This window comes from Armigeres subalbatus, chromosome 2 (genome assembly GCF_024139115.2).
Source record: "Armigeres subalbatus isolate Guangzhou_Male chromosome 2, GZ_Asu_2, whole genome shotgun sequence".
NCBI lineage: Eukaryota > Metazoa > Arthropoda > Insecta > Diptera > Culicidae > Armigeres > Armigeres subalbatus.
In genome coordinates, this window is record NC_085140.1 from 359,137,165 (window position 1) to 359,157,689 (window position 20,525).

The 20,525-nt window shown below is 40.0% G+C and overlaps 2 protein-coding genes across 2 annotated transcripts; one reads left to right on the top strand and one right to left on the bottom strand.

Annotated features, from left to right (window-relative positions):
* The first annotated feature begins 597 nt into the window (after positions 1-597).
* Positions 598-10,295, top strand: LOC134217141 (endocuticle structural glycoprotein ABD-4). The gene is made up of 3 exons (XM_062695923.1): positions 598-732; positions 9,452-9,627; positions 9,687-10,295. The coding sequence occupies exons 1-3, from the start codon at positions 721-723 to the stop codon at positions 10,030-10,032; spliced, it is 534 nt and encodes a 177-aa protein (XP_062551907.1). The 5' UTR covers positions 598-720; the 3' UTR covers positions 10,033-10,295.
* Positions 10,296-19,798: 9,503 nt separating this feature from the next.
* Positions 19,799-20,477, bottom strand: LOC134217142 (cuticle protein CP14.6-like). Its single transcript, XM_062695924.1, has 3 exons — positions 20,243-20,477; positions 20,015-20,185; positions 19,799-19,952 (listed from the first exon to the last, which is right to left on the bottom strand). The coding sequence occupies exons 1-3, from the start codon at positions 20,368-20,370 to the stop codon at positions 19,886-19,888; spliced, it is 366 nt and encodes a 121-aa protein (XP_062551908.1). The 5' UTR covers positions 20,371-20,477; the 3' UTR covers positions 19,799-19,885.
* Positions 20,478-20,525: the final 48 nt, after the last annotated feature.

A 20,525-nucleotide genomic window follows, 5' to 3' on the forward strand; every position in this document is an offset into this window, starting at 1 on the left:
AACTAATGAAAATAAAACTATGCATCACACTTCTCAAGCATTTCTTAGTATTCAGTTAAATGTGCAGACGACAAAGTTAGTGAACTATTTTAGGTATATGCATCCTATAATCGTTTCGTGAAAGCATATTTTCACATGTCATTTAAATCTTTTTCAAAAATAAATTATTACACCGCCCTATGGTTAATAACTATTCGCAAATGATTTGCATTATCCGAAACTAAAAACGAGTTCGCCGGGAGGCTGTCGTGGTTCCATTCATATTTTTCCACAAAACTCAATAACAATTCTGCAAACGAAGTACAGATCAAATCCATCTGAAGATGCTGATCAACCAACCGGCTCGCACTATTCGTGTATGTATGCCGGGAAATAGTTGGCCATCAGCGGCAGTTGGCATTAGCCCGCACTGCAGACCCACTAGAGACTGGCGTGCAAAACAGACCCCCAAAGCCCACATAAAATGGATAGAGGGGAGCGGAGGGGGCACTGCACCAAGTCAGCTCTCGCTTCCACGCCAAAAGAGGTGTAACTGCTACGAAACGAAAACAAAAACTGCATCAGATTTAGACGGTTGGTATATAAAGACCCATCAATGGGGATCTCCGACCGCAGTCTAGATCTTACTTTCTTCCCTGAAGTACTATTCGGTTCTTAGCTTGTGAACTGGTAAAAGGTGGTGACATTTCAAGTGAAAAGTTCAAAGTGCGTGATCTAAAAATGAAGTTTCTGGTAAGTGTGCGAAGCGGTGTGAACTTATGTAAGAATGTGGTGACCCTTTCCGACAAAAAAAATATCCAAAGAGTGAATGAACTTTAGTGTAGACAAGCGTGACCTGGAAAACCGAACGTGAACAAAAGCGGCGGGCCACAAGCTGCAATAAATCATCTGCGGCAGCAGCAGCTCGACAGGCTTTATAACTTTTGTGACTTCGTTGGGTCTGTTCTTCGGGCTTGGCTTTCCTCGAGATCGTGATTTTGCAAGCCCAGACCTGAATTACCTAATAACAACGGTCGAAGTCGCGTGGTTTCGACCTACCTGCCTATTTACTCTGTGGTGTCGTGGGCGAGCTTCTAGATGAGTATGAAATATCAAATGTCAAAGAGGTGGCAACTGGCGGCTGTTTCATGAAGAAGGTTGTTGCTGAGGATCTTTTGTAGGGAGTGGTAATATGAGACCGCCAGTACTGGTTTTTGCTCTCCAACTGGTGCCGTACTGGATATGTGTTTTTCATAGAGAAGAACGAAACTTGAAAAAATGTTACTAACAGTATACGTACTTCCACACAAACAAGCCATGGATGGTGAAGCACTGGCGGAGTGCGAAATGATGAAGTTAACTTTCGATTTCTATTGGCACAGAAATCGAAAGGATGATGGTAGAACAAGATGCTTGATATTGGCACAAGAATCGTTCAACAGCTGATGCTGCTTTAAAGTGAGTGGAGGATGTCGAATTAGCATTTCATTCGAATAAGTGCAACCGTGCATGAAAAAAAAAGAACGTAAAGAATAAGGAGATGACTCAACACAAATCGATTAAAACCTAGAATAAATGTTACGAAATATTATGAATCGTTGATATTGCCTCCGTAAGTTATCAAAAGTGAGAATCATTGAAACATAGATTAATTTATCTTTATTTCAAAAACCCAGCTTAATCCTCCTAGCGGTAATGATGCCTTTCTCGTTCATTATAAAATGATTAGAGAAAATTTCGTTAGGGAGGTCAAAACAGCACAAATAAAAAGCAATTAATGGCTTAGCGCTAAAAAAAATGTACATACGGTACATTGTGTAGGGCACATGTTTGTGAATGTAATGAAGACTTCCAAAAAATTTGGAAAAATTATTTTTCCTCTATAGGCTTCCAAAACGCATTCTAAATAGGTTAGTTGAAATTTGGACACGTTAAAAATAAATTGAGTCATCACTATATGTTCATCTTGTACATATTTATTTATGGCATGATGCTATGAGAACGACATAGAAAAATATTGAAAATGACTTTTGTTTTTCAAGTTAAATTGTGAAACATTCGTTCATCTTCTCTATCTTCTCTATATAATAAAAATGAAATGGTCTGTGTTCGTATCCGCATAATTTGATAACGGCTGGATGGATTTTCTTCATTTTTTCAGCAGATATGTTTGTTATCGTTTCCGACGGGTTTACCTATATGATATTTCCTCATGCGAAAATTACGAGTAGGGCTGAATAAATTGTGAAAAACTAAAATTAAGATTCGTATGGAAATTTCGCATAGGCAGTTCACAACGCGCATTTTCGCCTACTATGCAGGACAACGTCTGCCGGGTCGACTAGTTTTTGATTATGTCAAGTAATGAAGCTCATAATGTGAACGGACTATGAGCATCATTATTACTTTCATCACATTTTAGAAAACCAAACATTCTTGGTATGGATTTGTATGGAATTGTGACAAACTATATCTTATTAAAATTTTCATTTGGAGTTTCTTTTACCATCATTTACTTTATTTTATCATTTCAACACGTATTTCGTCGATGTATTATAAGATGAATTTTGATGCAAAATTTAACGGTTCAGAAAAGTGTTCCCTAGTACCCGACACTATTGCATCATGTTCAAATATGTCCAAAAGCTTGTTACAAGAGCAAAGACATCATTTGAAATAATAATATTTTTCACTCACTCTAAGTTGTAGATATTAAAATATGTTAGTAGACCCTCGAGTTACATTTCTTATATTTTAATCCAAATTCCCACCTTTGTCAATGTTGGCTTCAATTTTAGTTTCTTTTGGACAGGTATTGGATACAGCAATTGATTTTGCACCACAGTCATATTACATATGTTTCAAATTATGATCGTTATTAAAAATATGGCTTATATTGGGCATCTCGATATAACTAGAATGCATTTGAATGATTCAAATACAGATGATTCAAACCTTCTAAAATAGAGCAAAAAATCAAAATTTTGAGCATTTTTGTTCAATTTAAACTTTTGCACAAAGTTTACAACATGAGGATCTGATATTCCATGCAGCTAAAAGACTTTTCAATAGCTGTCTTTTGTACTACTTAAGATGGCCTTTCAAAGTGTCGTTTTGAGAAGTTTGTCGGCAACCTAAAATCGCATCCCATCCTTTTCCACATTTGGGCTAACGCCACGTTCTCTGCCAGTCACTAGGTACTTAGTTTTTCCAGAGTTTATGAGCAGTCCTATTGTTTCCCAGTCAACACAAGATCGTATACGATGTCACATAAGATGCTTAAGTGGAGGCTTTATAGATACTTCCCCATACAAAATGTACGTACATCGCCTCGTACATCGTATATCTTATGTTGCATCATATACAATTTTGTGTTAACTGGTTCAGTCTCCCGTTTAAAAAGATCGAAAGCTTCCTCCACTGCTCTGCGATTTACACCAACGATGTCGATGTCATCCGCAAAACCAAGAAGCACGTAAGACTTGTTGATGATGGTTCCGTTCCTTTGTACACCAGAACTTTGAAATGCACCTTCTTGACTTGAGAAAACCTTCAATCTGTATTTGTCGACGACACTTGATAATCTATCTCTATTTGATCGTGCTCGACGTATTTTGCACACACAAATTTGTATTTGGGCAGTAACTTCTGAGTCCGTAATAAGATTTTCCTCAGAAAACAATGAAAAATGACCTAAATGACGAGTCAAGTACAAGACACTGAAGACGGCCTTACTGTTGAGGTCGAAATACGTATCTGTCAGGATACAATTAAGTGGTGGAATTCAATGGGATTGTTCAAACTCGTCTTATGACAGGTGAAAACATTCCACTAAAAAGCTCAAAATAATTTTCTTATAATGAAAAATGATTCCTCGTCGATAGTAACTTGTATAGAGATTGGATAAGTAACTGATAAGTGCTCTAAAATGTGGGAGTTTTTGAAACGCGTTTTGCGTATAAAAATTTTGGCCATAATTTTTGAGCTTATAGTCGGATCTGGTTAACTTTTATCAAGGATTAATGTGAATAGCTTTTGCGTCGAAAGCAACTTCGCATGTAAATCGTTGAAGGAAAGCGAACTATCGTGGCCCCAGATCTGTGCTAACAGAACATCTCTGTGTCCGATGAAAACAACCAAAGCCTATTAGGGTAGTGTTGGCGGGTCTTGATCTCGATTACATGTCGTATGTCCGCCGATTTTTGAAAGTAGCTGATGTAAGACTGTAATTATGGTCCACACATCCTCTTGTCTGTCGTACCCTATCTCTAATGTCTTTTTATTGTTGTCCATTTTAATGTCTGTCGTTTCCCTTTTCGTATGTCTTCTTGTCGGTATTGTTTCCCAAGAAAATGTTTGTTCGTCCCGTTACAGAAGTGAAACATCGTCAAGAATGTCAACGATGTAAACATCAGCATCGTTATTATTTAAGTACCCTAAATTCCCTTCCTTTCCTAATGTATTATTGTCTTTCCGTCCCCCAAAACTAACATTAGTGCATAAGAATCATGAAAATTGTATAAAAACATGATTTTGCCTCCGTAACGCTTAATGGCAAATGGGCCTTCCAAATAAACGATAGATATAAACAAAGAAAAGTGAACGTGACTTTTGTTACGCGTTTTGGTCATAGCTTCTAAGCCCATAGTCCGACCTGACAAATAATTTTTAATCCAGCTTTCCGTGAGCGGTAATGGCTGCCAGCTTGCCTGTGGGTTAGATTCTTATTTGACGTTTGGGGAGACCAACTGCACCCACCGTTCCGAGCATTTTGATCAATGCGGTAAATAATAAAGCGTGAATCCAGTGCATCAGCACCTTCTAACAGAGAACAGACATGGAGGCTCATACAAAATTTTGTTGAAAACGTGTGTAAAGGTCTGCAGCGCCGCCAACGCAGACTGCCCGACATACAAACTCAATCTCACTAAGCGATGGCGTTGGCTTACACTACGTAAACAAGGTGATACTGCTATCTAGTGACAATACTGACTGAACAATAGCCCCCACTAGCGCTAAAAGTAAAATACGGCAAAACTTTCACCAACATTTTTAACACACTTAGCACAACGCAACGGGGGCATAACGACATACTTCAAAATGATCAGTACAAAGTTTTGTCACAACTGTGCGACGTAAGATGATCGTCTGTTCTCTGTGGTGCTAGTGTGCTGATAACAGGGGAAGAAGGAGCTCCGAATCCCTACCCCGACATGTGCGACACCTGGATTAGGTTCTAAAATGTAAACAACAGTGTTAATTCTCTACCACCTTTTTGTTATGGCGAGGCAATTTTTATGCACACTTTTGTTTTCGATATTTTATCAAAATTTAACACTCAATCATGCAGCAATATAATGATGTGGTATGGTTGAGATACCCACTTGATTATGAACTAACCAAATATAAAAAAGTTCGCATTACCGATTGCGCCCTAACACTGGTTCTAAGCTTCGATGCAGAGTACACGAGCTTTGTTCGCCAGTGACAGGCGTACGGGGCCCTTGGCTGATAATGTTGGTGAAAATTTGCTCGGCTAGTGTTCATTCCGATTCACCACTAGATGGTAGCATCACCTTGTGTAAGCCAGCGCCATCGCCATCGCTTGGTGAGATTGAGTTTGTATGTCGGGCAGTCTGCGTTAGCGGCGCTGAAGAGCTTTACATACGTTTCCAACAAAACTTTGTATGGGCTTCCACGTCTGTTCTATGTGGTAAAACAACCAAAGTCAAAAAAATATAAATTTGTAGGATATAAATCTGTAATGAACAAAGGCCAGTAACAGCGATATAATTTTGTCACCGTAAGTTGTGTTCACTTGAAAATTTTTGATAGTTCCCTCGGGATTTTTTCTGGATTCCATACGTTAGCAGAAGAATGAATTCTGTCATCAAAAGAAAAAGTAGAATCATGAAAATAATTTCACAGCGAGGTATGGGATGCAGCTTTCAAAATAATTTTCAAAATTTCAAAATGAAATTTATTTACAAATAATTTATAGCATGAGGTTAGAATTTTGATTATCTACTTTATACATAAATTAATTTGATTGTTAATGACAATGAAGTTTTTTCTTGAAATGATTCCGGAGATGGTACTACTTTTAATCTTTATTAAATTTCTAATCCCGCCTAATAAATCATTTTCAAAAAAATCTCAGTTTGTAATTTTTAAAATTATTTTCAATTCCATTGCATATACCTTGCTGCGTTAAATTTCAGTGATTCTACTTTTCCTCTGATGACAGCGTTCATCCACTTCTCCTCGCGCATAGGAAAATTCTTCGATAGTACGGTGGTTGCTCGAGCGAACCAACGAATTTCGGAACACATATCGCGATAAGTTGTCGACCACAGTGTCCAGTGTCGTGCTTTTGTATGTCATTGATAAACTCGTTTTGACAGCTATAGTGATCAAAAACCTGAGACTATTCAAGCATAACAAGAAACCTGCTGTCGATCTAACCGATTGATTATTCACCTAAGTTCTGAACGAGCATCTTCGTGAACTAATGGAAAATCCTAAATATAAAGTGTTTGGTAAGCTCCCTGAATCGGGTAAATGTATTTATTTCACGGATACGGATCTCATTTGAAGACAAATCCTCATTCGGAAGCTACAGGAGCTCCATAAGTAGTAGTAATAGTGGCAGCATTAGCAAAGTAGCTGTAGCACAGCGTTTGAGGATTGGAAACCAAGCAACTACAAACAAAACAAAGGAACGTCAATTACCGGAGAGGGCATTCATGTATTTGTGGACTTTGTTGAGCACATTATGGTTATTTAGTGAGTTACAAATGTTTTTTTCCCGGATTCGTTTCTTGATGGATTTTCTTTTGGACTATTCCATCAATGATGCATCAACGCTTATTTGTATTTTTCCGGAAATGATCTTTTTTACTATTGATTATCGATAATTGATAAAAAGTTTAGAAATAGGTGAATCAACCAATCACGTACATGCATCTAAAGCACAGACATCAAAATCAAGCAACTTGTGGATTTGGATCTAACCGTCAGTTCGAACAAGATTTCATGCAGAGCGGACGCAGCAGCACGAAGGCGCTGGTATCATTTTCGACGAAAATTCATTGCATTGTTGATGGTCATCGAAGTGGTTGCTGCAGATCATTTAACCCCAATGAATCAGCATTGTTTGGAAGAAAAAGTTTACTACAAAATAACACTGTTGCGATCCCGCGCCAATGCTGGAAATTTATTCCAAATGGTGGCGTCTTAGCGAAAAGTCATCAAGTGGCCGTCGGTAGTAGCACGAAGTGAAATTTCAACGAAATTTCAAGATTTCGACAAGAGTTTGCAGTTAGTTTTTGAAAGGTGCATTGAGGAAGGAAAATTGGTTCTACTCCAAACCAGCATTTTCTGGAAGGAAGGGGTTGATTGCAAAAATGGACTATTTCGGTAGCATCTATCCATTGGAATTTATTGTATCATCACCCTTCGACGCACGCTTGTGATTCTGCTACCGAAGGGTAACTTTCTGCTGTCGCCAAATGATTAAGTTTTGTACTTTGAAGAAAACTAATCTCGGATCAACCTTCTTTTGTTCAAAATGGAGGACCGGAAAGAATAGATTTCATTTACAATGACTAATAGAAACAATTCCAAACAATCTTGCCAGAACAGTTTACTTTCCGCCGACGACAGCAAAATCGTTGAAGACGCCACCTTCTTCTTCTTCATTGGCATTACATCCATTGGGACATTGCCGCCTCGCAGCTTAGTGTTCATTAAGCACTTCCATAGTTGTTAAATGCGAGGTTTCTAAGCCAAGTTACCATTTCTGCATTCGTATATCATAAGGCTAGCACGATGATACTTTTATGCCCAAGGAAGTCGAGACAATTTCCAATCCGAAAATTGTCTAGACCGGCACCAGGAATCGAACCCGGTGGTCTTGCTTTGTAGCCGCGCATCTTACCGCACGGCTAAGAAGACGCCACCTTAGTAGAAATTATTTACAGCAACCACCCATCGGTGACCGTCACTCAGACCGACAAGCGACAAGACGACAAGCCAAGCGATAATGTTTTGTAATCTGAAGAAAATTCGTCGTGGGTAAATTTTTTGATGTTAGTCTTCGACCCATAACTCTTTTTAGCAATACACATTTTGAATAACTAACAGCTAATTTCAGAGTCGGTTCGCTCCCTGCGGAATTCCGATCAAAATGGCTCGCGCACGCCGGAAAGCAGCTTTATCTAATGAAGTAATCCCATTAGCCACGCCCCTTCATTAATCGTTACGAGGGCACTTTATATTTAGACCCATAACAGATCACAAAAGGGGGGAACTAATAAGCCCATTATTGAATACAAGAAATCTGATTACCGGCACGCGTGAGCCATTTTGATCGGAATTCCGTCTTTTTTTTCAAGTTTCTGGTATTCTGAATTCATGTTCATTTCAGTGAACCCCTCTCAACATTCCACCTCAACCGTAAGATTGTAGTTCAATTCATTAATTAATCAACAAACAACCATGCGTTCGCCATTGAGTCATTTTACACCACCAATCAGGCGTTTTGCCCTAGCTCTATTTTTGAAACTTTTTATAAATGCGTTAGAAAGTGATGAAAATCTTATTTTTCTAAATAGGGGATCATTGGGAAATGTAGCTGGCTTCACGTTCATGTTTATATTCGTAAATGCATCGAAACCGCTTATGGGTTGCATTTTGCACCGTTCTCCCTACATATAAAATCCATTAGATAATCCAACCCGATAAGGCTGCAGCATTGAGTTTTTTTTTCAAAACTGTTCGGGAACACGTGGAAGCTTCAAAAAATGTAATCGATTTTTACGCTTTGTTTTTATGCGAATTTTGGTATTTATGCGGTATTCCTTTTGCGCTCTTTTGAATTTCGCAAAACATATCCCTTGCGTTAAAACCGACTTCAGTGTACATTTGTGCTTCAGTTCAATTGTGTAGTTTTACTAGATGATTTAATTCCAAGAGTTAGTTTTTGACTGCATTATCACAGTTGTACAAAAGCCTGAAGCATTATTATTATTGAGCATATTGAGAGAAATGCAATAATTTGGATGGAAACTTAACCGTAAAGTCATCTTCTGACATGATCATCACCATGTACAACACCATACTAAACTGACTAGTAAAATTCGTACTGTCTCGCGGGGCTAACTGCCTTTGGAAGCTACTTTACCGTGAAGTAGAATTAAGTGCTGCTAGTGCGATTAGAAGGTTGACTACAGCATTATTTTTTTTCTTAAATTTAGATATGCCTTATCACCTATAAAACTCATTTAGTTTCAAATTGGGCCAAATAGGAGTTGTAATAAGCGTTGTTATCGACAATCGTTCTACTTTTTTTTTATCAAAACTAGATCCGCATAGCAAGCGATATTTGATTTTTTTTCACAATGGTTTACCAACTTCAATTTTAGTGTTTCTTTAGAAACCAAATCAATAATCTAATTTAAATTTATTTCAGATTTTGATAGCGCTGCTGGGATCGGCTTTTGCATTTCCTCAACACAATAACGATTACGACCACCAGCAACATCACCAGCAGCAAAATATCGAAAAGCGAAATCATGAAACCACCACATGGATTCCAATTCTAAAATACAATAAGGAACAAGGCGAAGATGGCAGCTATAAAACCGAGTAAGTAGAACCTCCTTCGTATATTCTCCAGCAAGTTACTCAAGCATTTCCTCCTAAAGGTATCAAACCGGCAACAACATAGTTCACGAAGAATCCGGCTACCTGAAGGACTTCTCCGATGCGCACCCGAACGGAGTTCTGGTGCAGCAGGGTGCCTATTCATACGAGGCTCCCGACGGTCAGATTATTCAAGTGCAGTACACCGCCGACGAGAAGGGATTCCGTGTGACCGGTGACCACCTACCCACCGAACCACCAATCCCGGAAGGCATTCGCAAGGGTCTGGAGGAGATCTACGCTGGTATCAAGCGCCGCGAGCAGGAGGCAAAGTCCAACCCGAAGTACGCGGAAACGGCTGCACAGCGGGCGGAACTCGATTACAACGGACAGTACTACCACCAGTGAGCGGGGGTAGATTTTAGACTTAGAGAGTATTCGTGTGTGTATTTATATTAGAATTAACTGAAGCTGGAATGCTTACTAACTTAGTGACGACTCATGTTAAATGTTGGTTTCTTGTTAAGGCTCATGCGTCGAGCGTGGCAGCAAGAACGACTTTTGTAAAAAGAAGACTGTGATTTCCTTTCTTCAGCGTATTGCGGGTAATTATTCACGAAAGAGTCGAATAGCTAATCCGTAAGCGATGGAATACATTTTGATTCGCTATACTACTTTTAGTTTTATTCTCAATCCGAACTACGCAGACTTAGTGTTCCAAATCTATTTTTTTTCAGAAAGTTTGGGGGGAAAAACAAATTAGGAGATAAATTATTTGTTCTACCCTTATACTGCCGCTAACCGGAATCAGTATAGCTTATTTATACTATGATCATTTACGAGGTATTTGAAATGATAAAGAGTATCTTGATGTCAAAGTTCACTGATCTTATTTTAATTTCATTTCTTATTGTCATTTATCACGTCAAAAACCTCGCAAATTCTCATAATCTGAATTGCTAATCTGGAGATGACGAGCTTGATTCTCGGTCGGGTTTAAGATGTTTTCCGGTAAGATTCTTGACTCTCTAGGCATAGTTTATCTATTGTGCTCATCACACGGGATATGCAGGTATACATACCCGAGTAGACGAAAATAGCTCAATAATATCAAATGTTGATTAGATAGCAAAATGAGATATGGAAATGATTGATAGGTATAAGAGATAAAAGATCAGACGATAATATCAATATTTTGCTCTAAAATATCACAAGGAGATCAATTTATGCTATTTGTAAGAAGTGATCAATATCATGTGCCATTAGTTTGTTCTTTCCCTTTGATATTCAAATGATATTTTGGTGTAAATTTTTGATATTGTTAACTATTCTTTTATCTCTTATATCAATCAAGTCCATATCATGTTTAGTTATTCTGTTCATGGCTTCTGCTCGGGTATTCATGCAATAGCAGCCATAGGAATACTTAAATAATAACTGTCCGATTGAGACTGAAAAAAAAAACGCTATTAAAAAAATGTGGTAATGCTTAATAAAATAGAAACTAAGTTAAAAAGCAGATCCAGTTCTGGCTGGAATATGGAGATGACGAGTTCGATTATCGGTACGGTCTAGGATGTTTTCGGGTTGGAAACATTCTCGACACCTTGGGCATAGTGTATCCATTGTACTTGCCACACAAGATACATACTCATGCATTGGCGGGCATAGAAAAAGCTTTCAATCAATAACTGAGGCAATGCTAAAAGAATACTAAGTTGAAAAGCAGGCCAAGTTCCAGTTGGAATGTAGAGCCATTCAAGACGAAGATGTACTCATATCTTTTTTTGAAAGATCAAGAATTTTTCTAGTTGTAAATACGTTAGGTGTAAAGAACCGTTTAATCTGCCTTGCAATTGAGGTGCTTTTCCAAATGACCTCTGTTTTCGAATGTTTCCAAGATTAGTTCTAAGAGAACACGCAGATACACCACAAAAAGGTTTGGAGTCTATGAACTGTCGACATGAACCAAATTGTGCCAGGATATCGGCTTGTTTGTTGCCTTCAATAGCACAATGACCAGAAACCCAATCTAGGTTCACTTTGTTACAACAACTAAAGGTTTGGAGTGACTGAACACATTCCCGAACCAGTTTTGATTTGGGATTTCAAAGCATTCAATGCTGCTTGACCATAAGATATTTTTGAATGCCTGTAATTTCGGCGTAAGCATTATAGGATATCTTGAACTTCATCTTGGAGAACAGTTGGCCACTTGCCCATGGGAATCGATATATTTATCTCTGGGACAGTAACCCCTGCTCCAACTTGTAACCAGTCACTTTCCTAGGTTACAATTTACTGCCTGCACTTGGTCAATTCGGCTCACTAAGAAGATTGTATTTTTTTTTATGTCATATTGCAAGTAAATGTCTAAATGTATAATAAATGTTCAGGCTCCGTGTTTTCATGTTTGAGTGAACGTTTATTGTATATTTAATAGCCCTTGGCTGATGTAGAAGTTGAGTTTTGTAGATTAATGTTCAAATAAAATGTATATATTATGTTCTTGTTTTCTTTCGTAAGGAGTTAAATTTAAATGTTCGTCTGGTCAGCCATATGTAAATATTGCACTAATATGTTTGTGCAATGCGGGTTGCAGTCCCAAAAGAACCGCCAACCGGCGATAATTATTTGGTATGGCGGTTGAGCGAAGAAACCAACATCAAAATGCGATGGCGGGGCTGGGTATAAATAAGCCAGAAGAAAGCCTTGAGGAGAGAAGTTTGAAATCCGATCCGGAGGAGTGACGTTTGGTGACCGTTCCGTTTACGCCCGTCCATTTGCGTATCAGTAGTTCCGCGTGGTTGGCCAGTGTGGTAACCATTATTCGTCCAAAGTGTACAGCTACATCGTCACGGTAGATATTTGGACTTAAGTTTATTCCGTACGAAACTTTGGTCGACCACACCACAACGGCCAGTGTACGACACGCCCAAAGCTAGTGCTGGTCGCGTTAGGTCGACTTAGTTCATCATCGTACAAAGAACCAAGCGAGTGTGGTGCAATAGACTGCAGTGTTTGCGTGTTGGTCAGAAGTTGCAGGTTAGGTTCCTTCCGGTGTTCGGAGGTCCTAGTGACGATTCGCCAAGACTGTAACCAGCCAAATGAAAGTGTCGGTACTCGCTTAGATTTCTGACCACAAGAGAAAGTGCTCGCTCGGTACCACTCCCCGGATCTGCGGAACATTCGATGACCAATCGTTAATACAGGCCTAGTGTCACCCAGTAAACCGGTCCCGTGTTCAAGGATCGAGTGAAGAGCAAGCTACCCACCACCCGCCACCAGCTAGTCGCTCCCCACCACCGTGAAGTCTCGAGAAAACCACATGTCAACCAACGTTCATCATGGCCACAACGACAGTTAAGTTCAATTATCGTCCATAAATAAACTTATTGTTCAAAATTTGTATTGTATAATTCTAAATTGTTTGTTTGAGCCGAATTGTCTAGTCCCCTTTTGTTCTTGTTTTAAGTTCTACTGAGTGTTTAAGGTAAGTTAGGGAAGCAGATTCCTCCCAGAGACCAATCCGTAAATATATACGACCCTGAGGATACGCGTTAGGACAAGGCAGACTAAAGAGGTCTTGTGTGCCCACCCCGGAGGCTGCCGTTGGATTTAGACCAGCAGCTTGGGGCTAGGCTGGGCTCCTTCTGGGACCAAGCGTCACTCCCGAGGTCCCAAATCGTATCAAACTTGATCTTTCAGCTTGGACCATCACATAATACAATTGGTTCTGAGCGAAGATTCGATTTTTAGGATTCTTCAACGGGCAGCAAGCAAATCTTTGTTATTAGACGTCGTATAACTCCCCTGCTGGTTAGCAAATCAACGACTCGAGTGAGCCCATCTGGATCGGGGATGATATTCAGGATTCTCGCCAGCGGCCACTTCACAGGAGCAAGAAACTCGTCGTCGATGACGACCATTCTACCTGGTTGGATGTCAGTGTTCGGGATGATATGTTTACTTTCCTTTTGCAGCTCCTGTAGATATTCAGCCTGCCACTGACTGGTGCCAAAATTGTTGGACGCGATGACGTAAACTCTTATAGTGCTCTAGACGATTTATGGGAATTCTACTAACATCGTCTTCAGGAAAAGTGGACATTGCAGTGCCTATTAGGAAGTGGGGTGGTGTAATGGGTGGCGAGATCATTCGGGTCCTCAGTTAGTGGTGTTAGCGGGCGAGAATTCATTGCTACTTCAATTTCTGCTAGGACTGTTGTTAATTCCTCGAAGGTGAACCTTGAATCGCTTAACTGCCGGTGTAAATGCTTCTTCGCTACCTTCACCGCCGCTTCCCAAAGACCTCCAAAGTGTGGAGCCTTAGATGGGGTCATGTACCACTCGATGCCCTGATTAGAGTAGTAATTAGCAACCACTCCGCTTGACTCTTCCTCCTGAGATAGTTGGTACAACTCGCAAAGTTCATTGCGAGAACCTTCAATTTTTGTTTCAAATCGAACCGTTTTAATTTTTTCCAACCGAGCCGCCAACTGTCAAATGGTTGTTCGAACAACTCTAGACCAATATTTGAAAAGGGCGTAACAGCCAAAATTTGATCTCTCCCTATTTTGTCTATGTATTTAGCTATGTATGTAGATAAGGAATCCGAAGGAACAAATTTTGGCTGCTACGCCCTTTTCGAATGATGGTCTACAACTTTACACACGTTCGAACAAAGCAGTAACCGAAGTGTTTTCTTGGGGGCGGAGTCAATGTTCGTCAAACTGCTTGACTTGTGTGTACGTTGCATTACGTTTGACACATTTCCAATGGGAAAACTGTCAAAACGCACGCAAACGTATCGATTGTGTTTGGCCCATGACAGTTGACCTAACCGATATAGTCGGTGAATATTGCCTGATTTTCTCAAAATTGCACGCGGCGAACCCTTCATGAAAGGTACCACCGCGCTTTCTGCACCCCGTTTACTTGATTCTTATGGGTGAATAGCATTGCGGTGTATCGTTTGGCGCGGCCGTACCTTTCGACAGTCATTCGCCGCGTGAAGTTTTGTGCAAGTACCCATTTGGGAACACTACAAACGCCGCGCAGTGTATCATATCCAGAAAATCTGACAATAGTCTCCACGGTGGGGAGATGGGGAAGAATCAGTGGCGTAGCCAGAAAATTGGTCAGTGGGGGTTTTCTGAACTTTTTTTAATTCGAGAATTTTTTTGTTAAATATCTTGGCTGTGCATATGCACAGCATATGTTTCGAAATGGACAAATTGATATGAAATTTGCGAAAAAGAATCCACGTGTCTTGGAGGGACTCGAACCCTCAACCTCCTACTCTCTAGATAGGCGTGATAACCCCTACACAACAAGACCCTACAGTAAAGGTCACGTTTGCGGAAAAGCCATCAGAATCCGAGTACCAACCTCCACCGCAGTTAGCTCTCTTTTAATAAATTGAATATCTTTGGATGCTTGATTTGTCAATCTCCACAGTAAAGCTTTACTGGAGATTGGACAAATCAAGCATCCGAAAGATATTCAATTTGTTTATTAAAAGAGAGCGCACTATACCCCCAGGTCTGGGCAGGTACGGTATAGAATGGCTTTTCAATCGCACTTTAAGTGCGATCTTGTTGTGTAGGGGTTATCACGCCTATCTAGAGAGTAGGAGGTTGAGGGTCTGAGTCCTCCAAGACATGTGGATTCTTTTTCGCAAATTTCATATCAATTTGTCCATTTCGAAACATATGCTGTGCATATGCACAGCCAAGATATTTAACAAAAAAATGGTTTTCGTACGGCCGAGTTGCCGAATAATATGCAATTAATTCGAGAATGTTCGAAAAAAAAATCTCTTCTAAGAAATTTGTCTCCTGGGGGGGGGGGGTGGTGTTATGTCCAAAACCACCCCCGTGGCTATGCCACTTGGAAGAATAAAAGTGCCTAGAAGGTGAAAGAATCTTATACCTAGTGGACAGTTGTGTCAGATTTTATTAAAAAGATCCGTTTTATTCTTTCCACCTGTAGTGAAAGTTTTGTGCGCTCCTTCCCGATTGTTTTTTCCACGGTGAACAACGAACGAGTGAGCCGGTTCCGAACGTAAAGCCACAAGTAAAAAGTGCGGAAAAAGCGAGCAGCGTGAAGCCGAAAATCCCCCATCATCATCGTCACGGACGCGGCACGCGTTCCATAGGTGAAAAGTGTGCGAAAGTGGGCCGAAGTCGCCATTGTGAAATTGCCTGAGAAGCTTGAATCCAGAATCACCATCATCAGCCAGCTTGGCTACGGAAAGTTAGGGCTCCGCTTCACTTGGTTTCCTGACGTGGTTATGTGGAACTGTGCCGCTCGCCCAAACCAGCGGACTAAGTAAGCTACCGTCGCTCACACCGAAAGCGGAATCGGTGCGAACATCAGCCACCGTGAAATCGCTATCTTTCCATCTTACTCGTGCTATACCTCCAAGCCAATTCCTCGGTGCGTGTTCCTTGGATGTGGCATACTCAACAGGACAAGGCAAGTCGAGTGTTATCGAGGATTCGCGGTATGTGAAAAGCTCACTCATTTCCAAATATTTCCCCTCTTCATTACCATAAACGGATAAAATATGAACGAAATTTAAAAAGTAATACAAAATATTAATCTAGACGATCATTGCAATTACCGATTATTACCCTTCGATAATTCCTCAATTCTTGATAATTCCACCTTGTGTTTTTTTAAGGGAAGTATTTCCACAAGTTCACACAATTCCGCCAAAAGCAATATTAACGACCCTGAGGTCACGTCAAGGGCAAAAGAAGAAGAAGTAAAAGAAGTAAATAAAGAAGTCCCCTAATAAAGAGACTCTAACACAAATAAGCGGTTCACCAGCTTCCAATGGTAGTTGGGTCTGCATCCTCCTCATTGCTCGAAAACAGAAGCGACGGAGCTCGGCGATCATTTTATTCCACCAGTAGATTGGCCTACGTGCATACCGTGGCTGTGCCTCTCTCGGCATGGTTGCATCGCAAGCTCGGGTAAATACTGCAACTAGCTCGTCCGGACTCAGATTTAGCAGGTTGCGCTCGAATCGCATTGCTTCCGCAAACACATCCTTGTCAAAGGCTTCTGTCTTCCACTTTCGCTCCTTGAACTGCTCTCGCGTGGTTCCGAATATACCTTCCCTCGGACACAATATCGGATTGCCCGTAGGTCGCTATGCGTATAATCCTCGTGGACTATCTACTTCGTGTTCCTTGCTACGACAGGACTGCGGAAGGTAACATCGATGATGGACTTTCTGCTATCCCTTCGATATGTGCTCGTCAAGCCTTCATATATTAGGTATACATTGAGCCTGGCAAGTGCTTCCAGTAGACTTCAACCTCTAAGGTTCGTGCAACAGCTGCCCCACTCTACTGCCTAGGCGTTAAAGCCCCTTGATGGGGCTATCATCTTAAGAATAGCTGACGTAACATCGCATTTTCTGTTTAGCCGCCCGCTATAGACGAATCCAAGTAAAAATCAAAAGAAGATAAACGATGGTGTTAACTTTGATAGATCGTACAGCGCAGGATAGGAAGGTAATTTTTAAATGCGTATAATAAATTCTAGACAAAATGTAATTAAAATCTGATGTACGATACGGAAAAAGTTCAAAACTATAAGATAGATACTTTTTCGGAAAATATAAAAAAATAAATGAACTGCCCAAAATGTACTTCAGAACTTTTTTTTATATTAATCAGAATTTAAATTCATTTGTCTAGAATTTTTTAAAGGAAATCATCCTTATTTGATGTGCTGTAGGATCTGTCAAAGATAAAACCGTCGATTGTCTTTTTCTTATTTTTACTTGGATTCGTCTAAGGGCCAGAAGCTGTTTTGGGCCGCCCCTAACATAGGGAACGGACGCTCCAGCAGGTTTGTTCTAAGCCCTCCCACTCCATGGACTGGGCTAGTGCGCTTTAATGGCATATGGTCGCTTTGGTGAAGGCTGATTTGCGGGTATGTGCAGCTTTTGAAAGAAGATCTGGTAAACCTCGCCAAATCTTAGACAGGCCTCCCCGCAGGAAATGAGTCTTCACGAAACTACCAATTTAAACGACCTGAGTCAATTTTACCGCAGTCAGGTGAATGGTGAATGGTCTGTAGCACTTATTTTGTACGCAAAAATTCCCGAAAAAATACTGCGTTCAATACATGGCTGTGTGGTGAAAACTGTGAATAGTGCAGACGCACGAGTCACGACATGTACCAAGTGTACACAAATGCATATATCGGAAGGCCTATGAAATGCGGCAAACCACAGTGGTCTGGACATGTAGTGCGTATGCCGGATGAGCGACTAGCAATATTTAGCAGAGAACCTGTCGTCAGATGTCGGCTTCAGGGTAGGCTCAGCACTCACTGGCTGTGTGCAATCGAGGAAGGTGCGTGTGCGGCCGTCGTTTGGAGGTTCACGAACGAGCGACCTGGATTATGACCATATGACGTTACATTCGATTCATAAGTATAGGTGGGTAATTTAGGGAGCATCCATAAATTACGTAACGCCTAGAGAGGGGAGGGTGGTTGCCCAAAGTGTGACAATCCATACAAAAATTTCAGGTGCTTCATACAAAAAGTGTGACATTGGGGAAGGGGGGGGGGGTTGAAAATTGTCAATTTTTGCGTTACGTAATTAATGGATCTTCCCTTACTGGTTTTCGGAAACTTTAGAAAGTTCAAAGAACATCGCATGACCTCGTACATAATATAAATTATTCCTATTGTCAATCATGCCTAACATCCGTTATGTCTTATACCTACGCCCTCCCCTTCCTCCTTTTCACAAACCTTCTATATTCGTCTGCTGAGAGTAGAGAATATGTGTCCCAATTTTGGTGGACATCTGAAAAGGGATTTTGAAGTTTCAATCGATTTTTCGTTCCACACTACCGCTCCTTCGACTCCCAATAACTAATTACCTTTAATCTATCTAATCGATCAAATGTTTAAGAATGGTTCGTTTCCGATACAATATTTCCTATTCCAAATGACTCATCTGGTTGCAGATTTCCGTTACCCTATGAGAAATAAACCGTAACAAGATAATTGTTACTATTTATTTCTTCGCTGAACGGAAATGAAACTCAATAAATAGTAGTTTGTGCAACTAGTTGCAAAAAGATGATTTTTTCAGCACGAGTTGAACGTTTATCAAATGAGGCTTGCCGAGTTGGATAAATACTACGAGTGCTGAAAAAATCGAGTTTTGCAACGAGTTGCACACGCTATTTTTTGCAATGACGAAAAATGGGCTTTAATGTGATAAATCTGTACCGAAATGGTACAATTGTATTTATTTCACATGATCAATGTTGCCAAAATGTCATGCTGCTGCAGAAAACAAACAAATCCAATGTTATCGTGCCACATTGTATGCTCGACAGACCATAAAGCGATAGATAGAGAATTTGATGTCATGTCCATTAAATTATTTCATTTATTACGTGACACAGAGAATACACTGTTTGAACACTCACCCAAGTTAATTGAGCTAAATCTGGTCATAGAACTATTGTTCTAATGCTGGTTTTTCATTATAGCACCCAAATGAGTGCTATAATGGACATTATGCAACCCATTTGAGTTGCATAATGTTCATTAAAGCACCCATTCCATTGGTATGGAAAAGTAGGCCATTCTATCACTCAAATGCCAACTGTAAACCAGGTATTATGATCAGGAATTGCAAAAAAGTAATTTATTATTTTGAAATTCTGGTTTCATTTGTTTAAAGTAAAATTAACTGTATTTTTTGAATAGTGAAAATCTTATCTAACTCATACAAAACTTTCAGAAATCCAGAAAGACGAGGATTTTTACTTGAATTCTTTCGATAACCCAAGAATTTTTTCAATTGGACCAATTTTTTTTTGTTATTTAAAATTTTTCTAAAATTATTTGTTTTTTTTTTCACTTTTTTGGAATTGAATTGATTGATTGGATTGAATTGAATACATTTACAGCACACATGTGTACATGTGTAGGTACAAAATTCGTTCAAAAACCACTCCCGATCGTAATTATGATAACATTGCTTTAACCTATTCTCGGAATCTAATTTTTCCAAAATATACAATGATATACAACGATAAAGGATAGAAAAATGCATCTCCAGCGTAATATTTCAATCGAATGATGGGTTTTGTCAGCACTTTCGTTAGTTTGAAACACATATTAAAGAAGTTAAAGTAAATTTAAAGTTTATTTACAAACATTTACAGTTCTATTTGACATGCTATGCTCAAACGTAAATTGTGTTGAATAATTTAGGGAGTTGGCGCAACAGGAAGATGATCTGCCTGTGGTTGGAATCCATTCTCATCGGCAATATATCTGCAATAGAAAAAATCAAATTTCAAGCTTTCCTGGTGATTAACAATTTCTCTCGCACATACCTGACCGTGTAGACCTGTCCATCTGGAGCCGTATACTGGAAGGAACCCGTCTGAACAGCAACGGGAATTTCTTCCTCACCCAAAGACCTTCCAGTTTCGTCAGTCTTGGGCACTTTTACTAGTTTAATGGTTCCCTGATCTTCGACTTTGATTCCATTATCGGTTTCGAAACTGAAATTAATCTCACGTTTAAATGCGATATCCAAATAGGATTATTTACACACATACGCATAGTTGAAGCTTCCATCAGGATTGATATCCGAGTTCTGGCTCACGATCTTGGCGTCTGGCTGACCCTGGGGTGCAGCGTGAGCAAGGGCCACCAGCAGGGCAACAGCAGCAACAAACAGCTTCATTATTCTGCAGAATACGGTCACTAAATTATTATGGCACTCGCGGATCGGTTGCGATCACTTTGCTTAGATAGCACGGAGGATGATGGCACTCTGATGTCTTTGGATAGGATTGGGTAAGCCTTATATATGACTGCCAGTGAAGCTGGGCGTTGTCG

Excerpts from the sequence above, each read along its gene's own strand:
- LOC134217141 (XM_062695923.1), top strand. Across the intron at positions 9,628-9,686 it reads GATGGCAGCTATAAAACCGA|GTATCAAACCGGCAACAACA; the intron begins GTAAGTAGAACC and ends TTCCTCCTAAAG.
- LOC134217142 (XM_062695924.1), bottom strand. The coding sequence starts at position 20,370 with ATGAAGCTGTTTGTTGCTGCTGTTGCCCTGCTGGTGGCCCTTGCTCAC. Across the intron at positions 20,186-20,242 it reads GATGGAAGCTTCAACTATGC|TTTCGAAACCGATAATGGAA; the intron begins GTATGTGTGTAA and ends GATTAATTTCAG. Across the intron at positions 19,953-20,014 it reads GGACAGGTCTACACGGTCAG|ATATATTGCCGATGAGAATG; the intron begins GTATGTGCGAGA and ends TTTCTATTGCAG.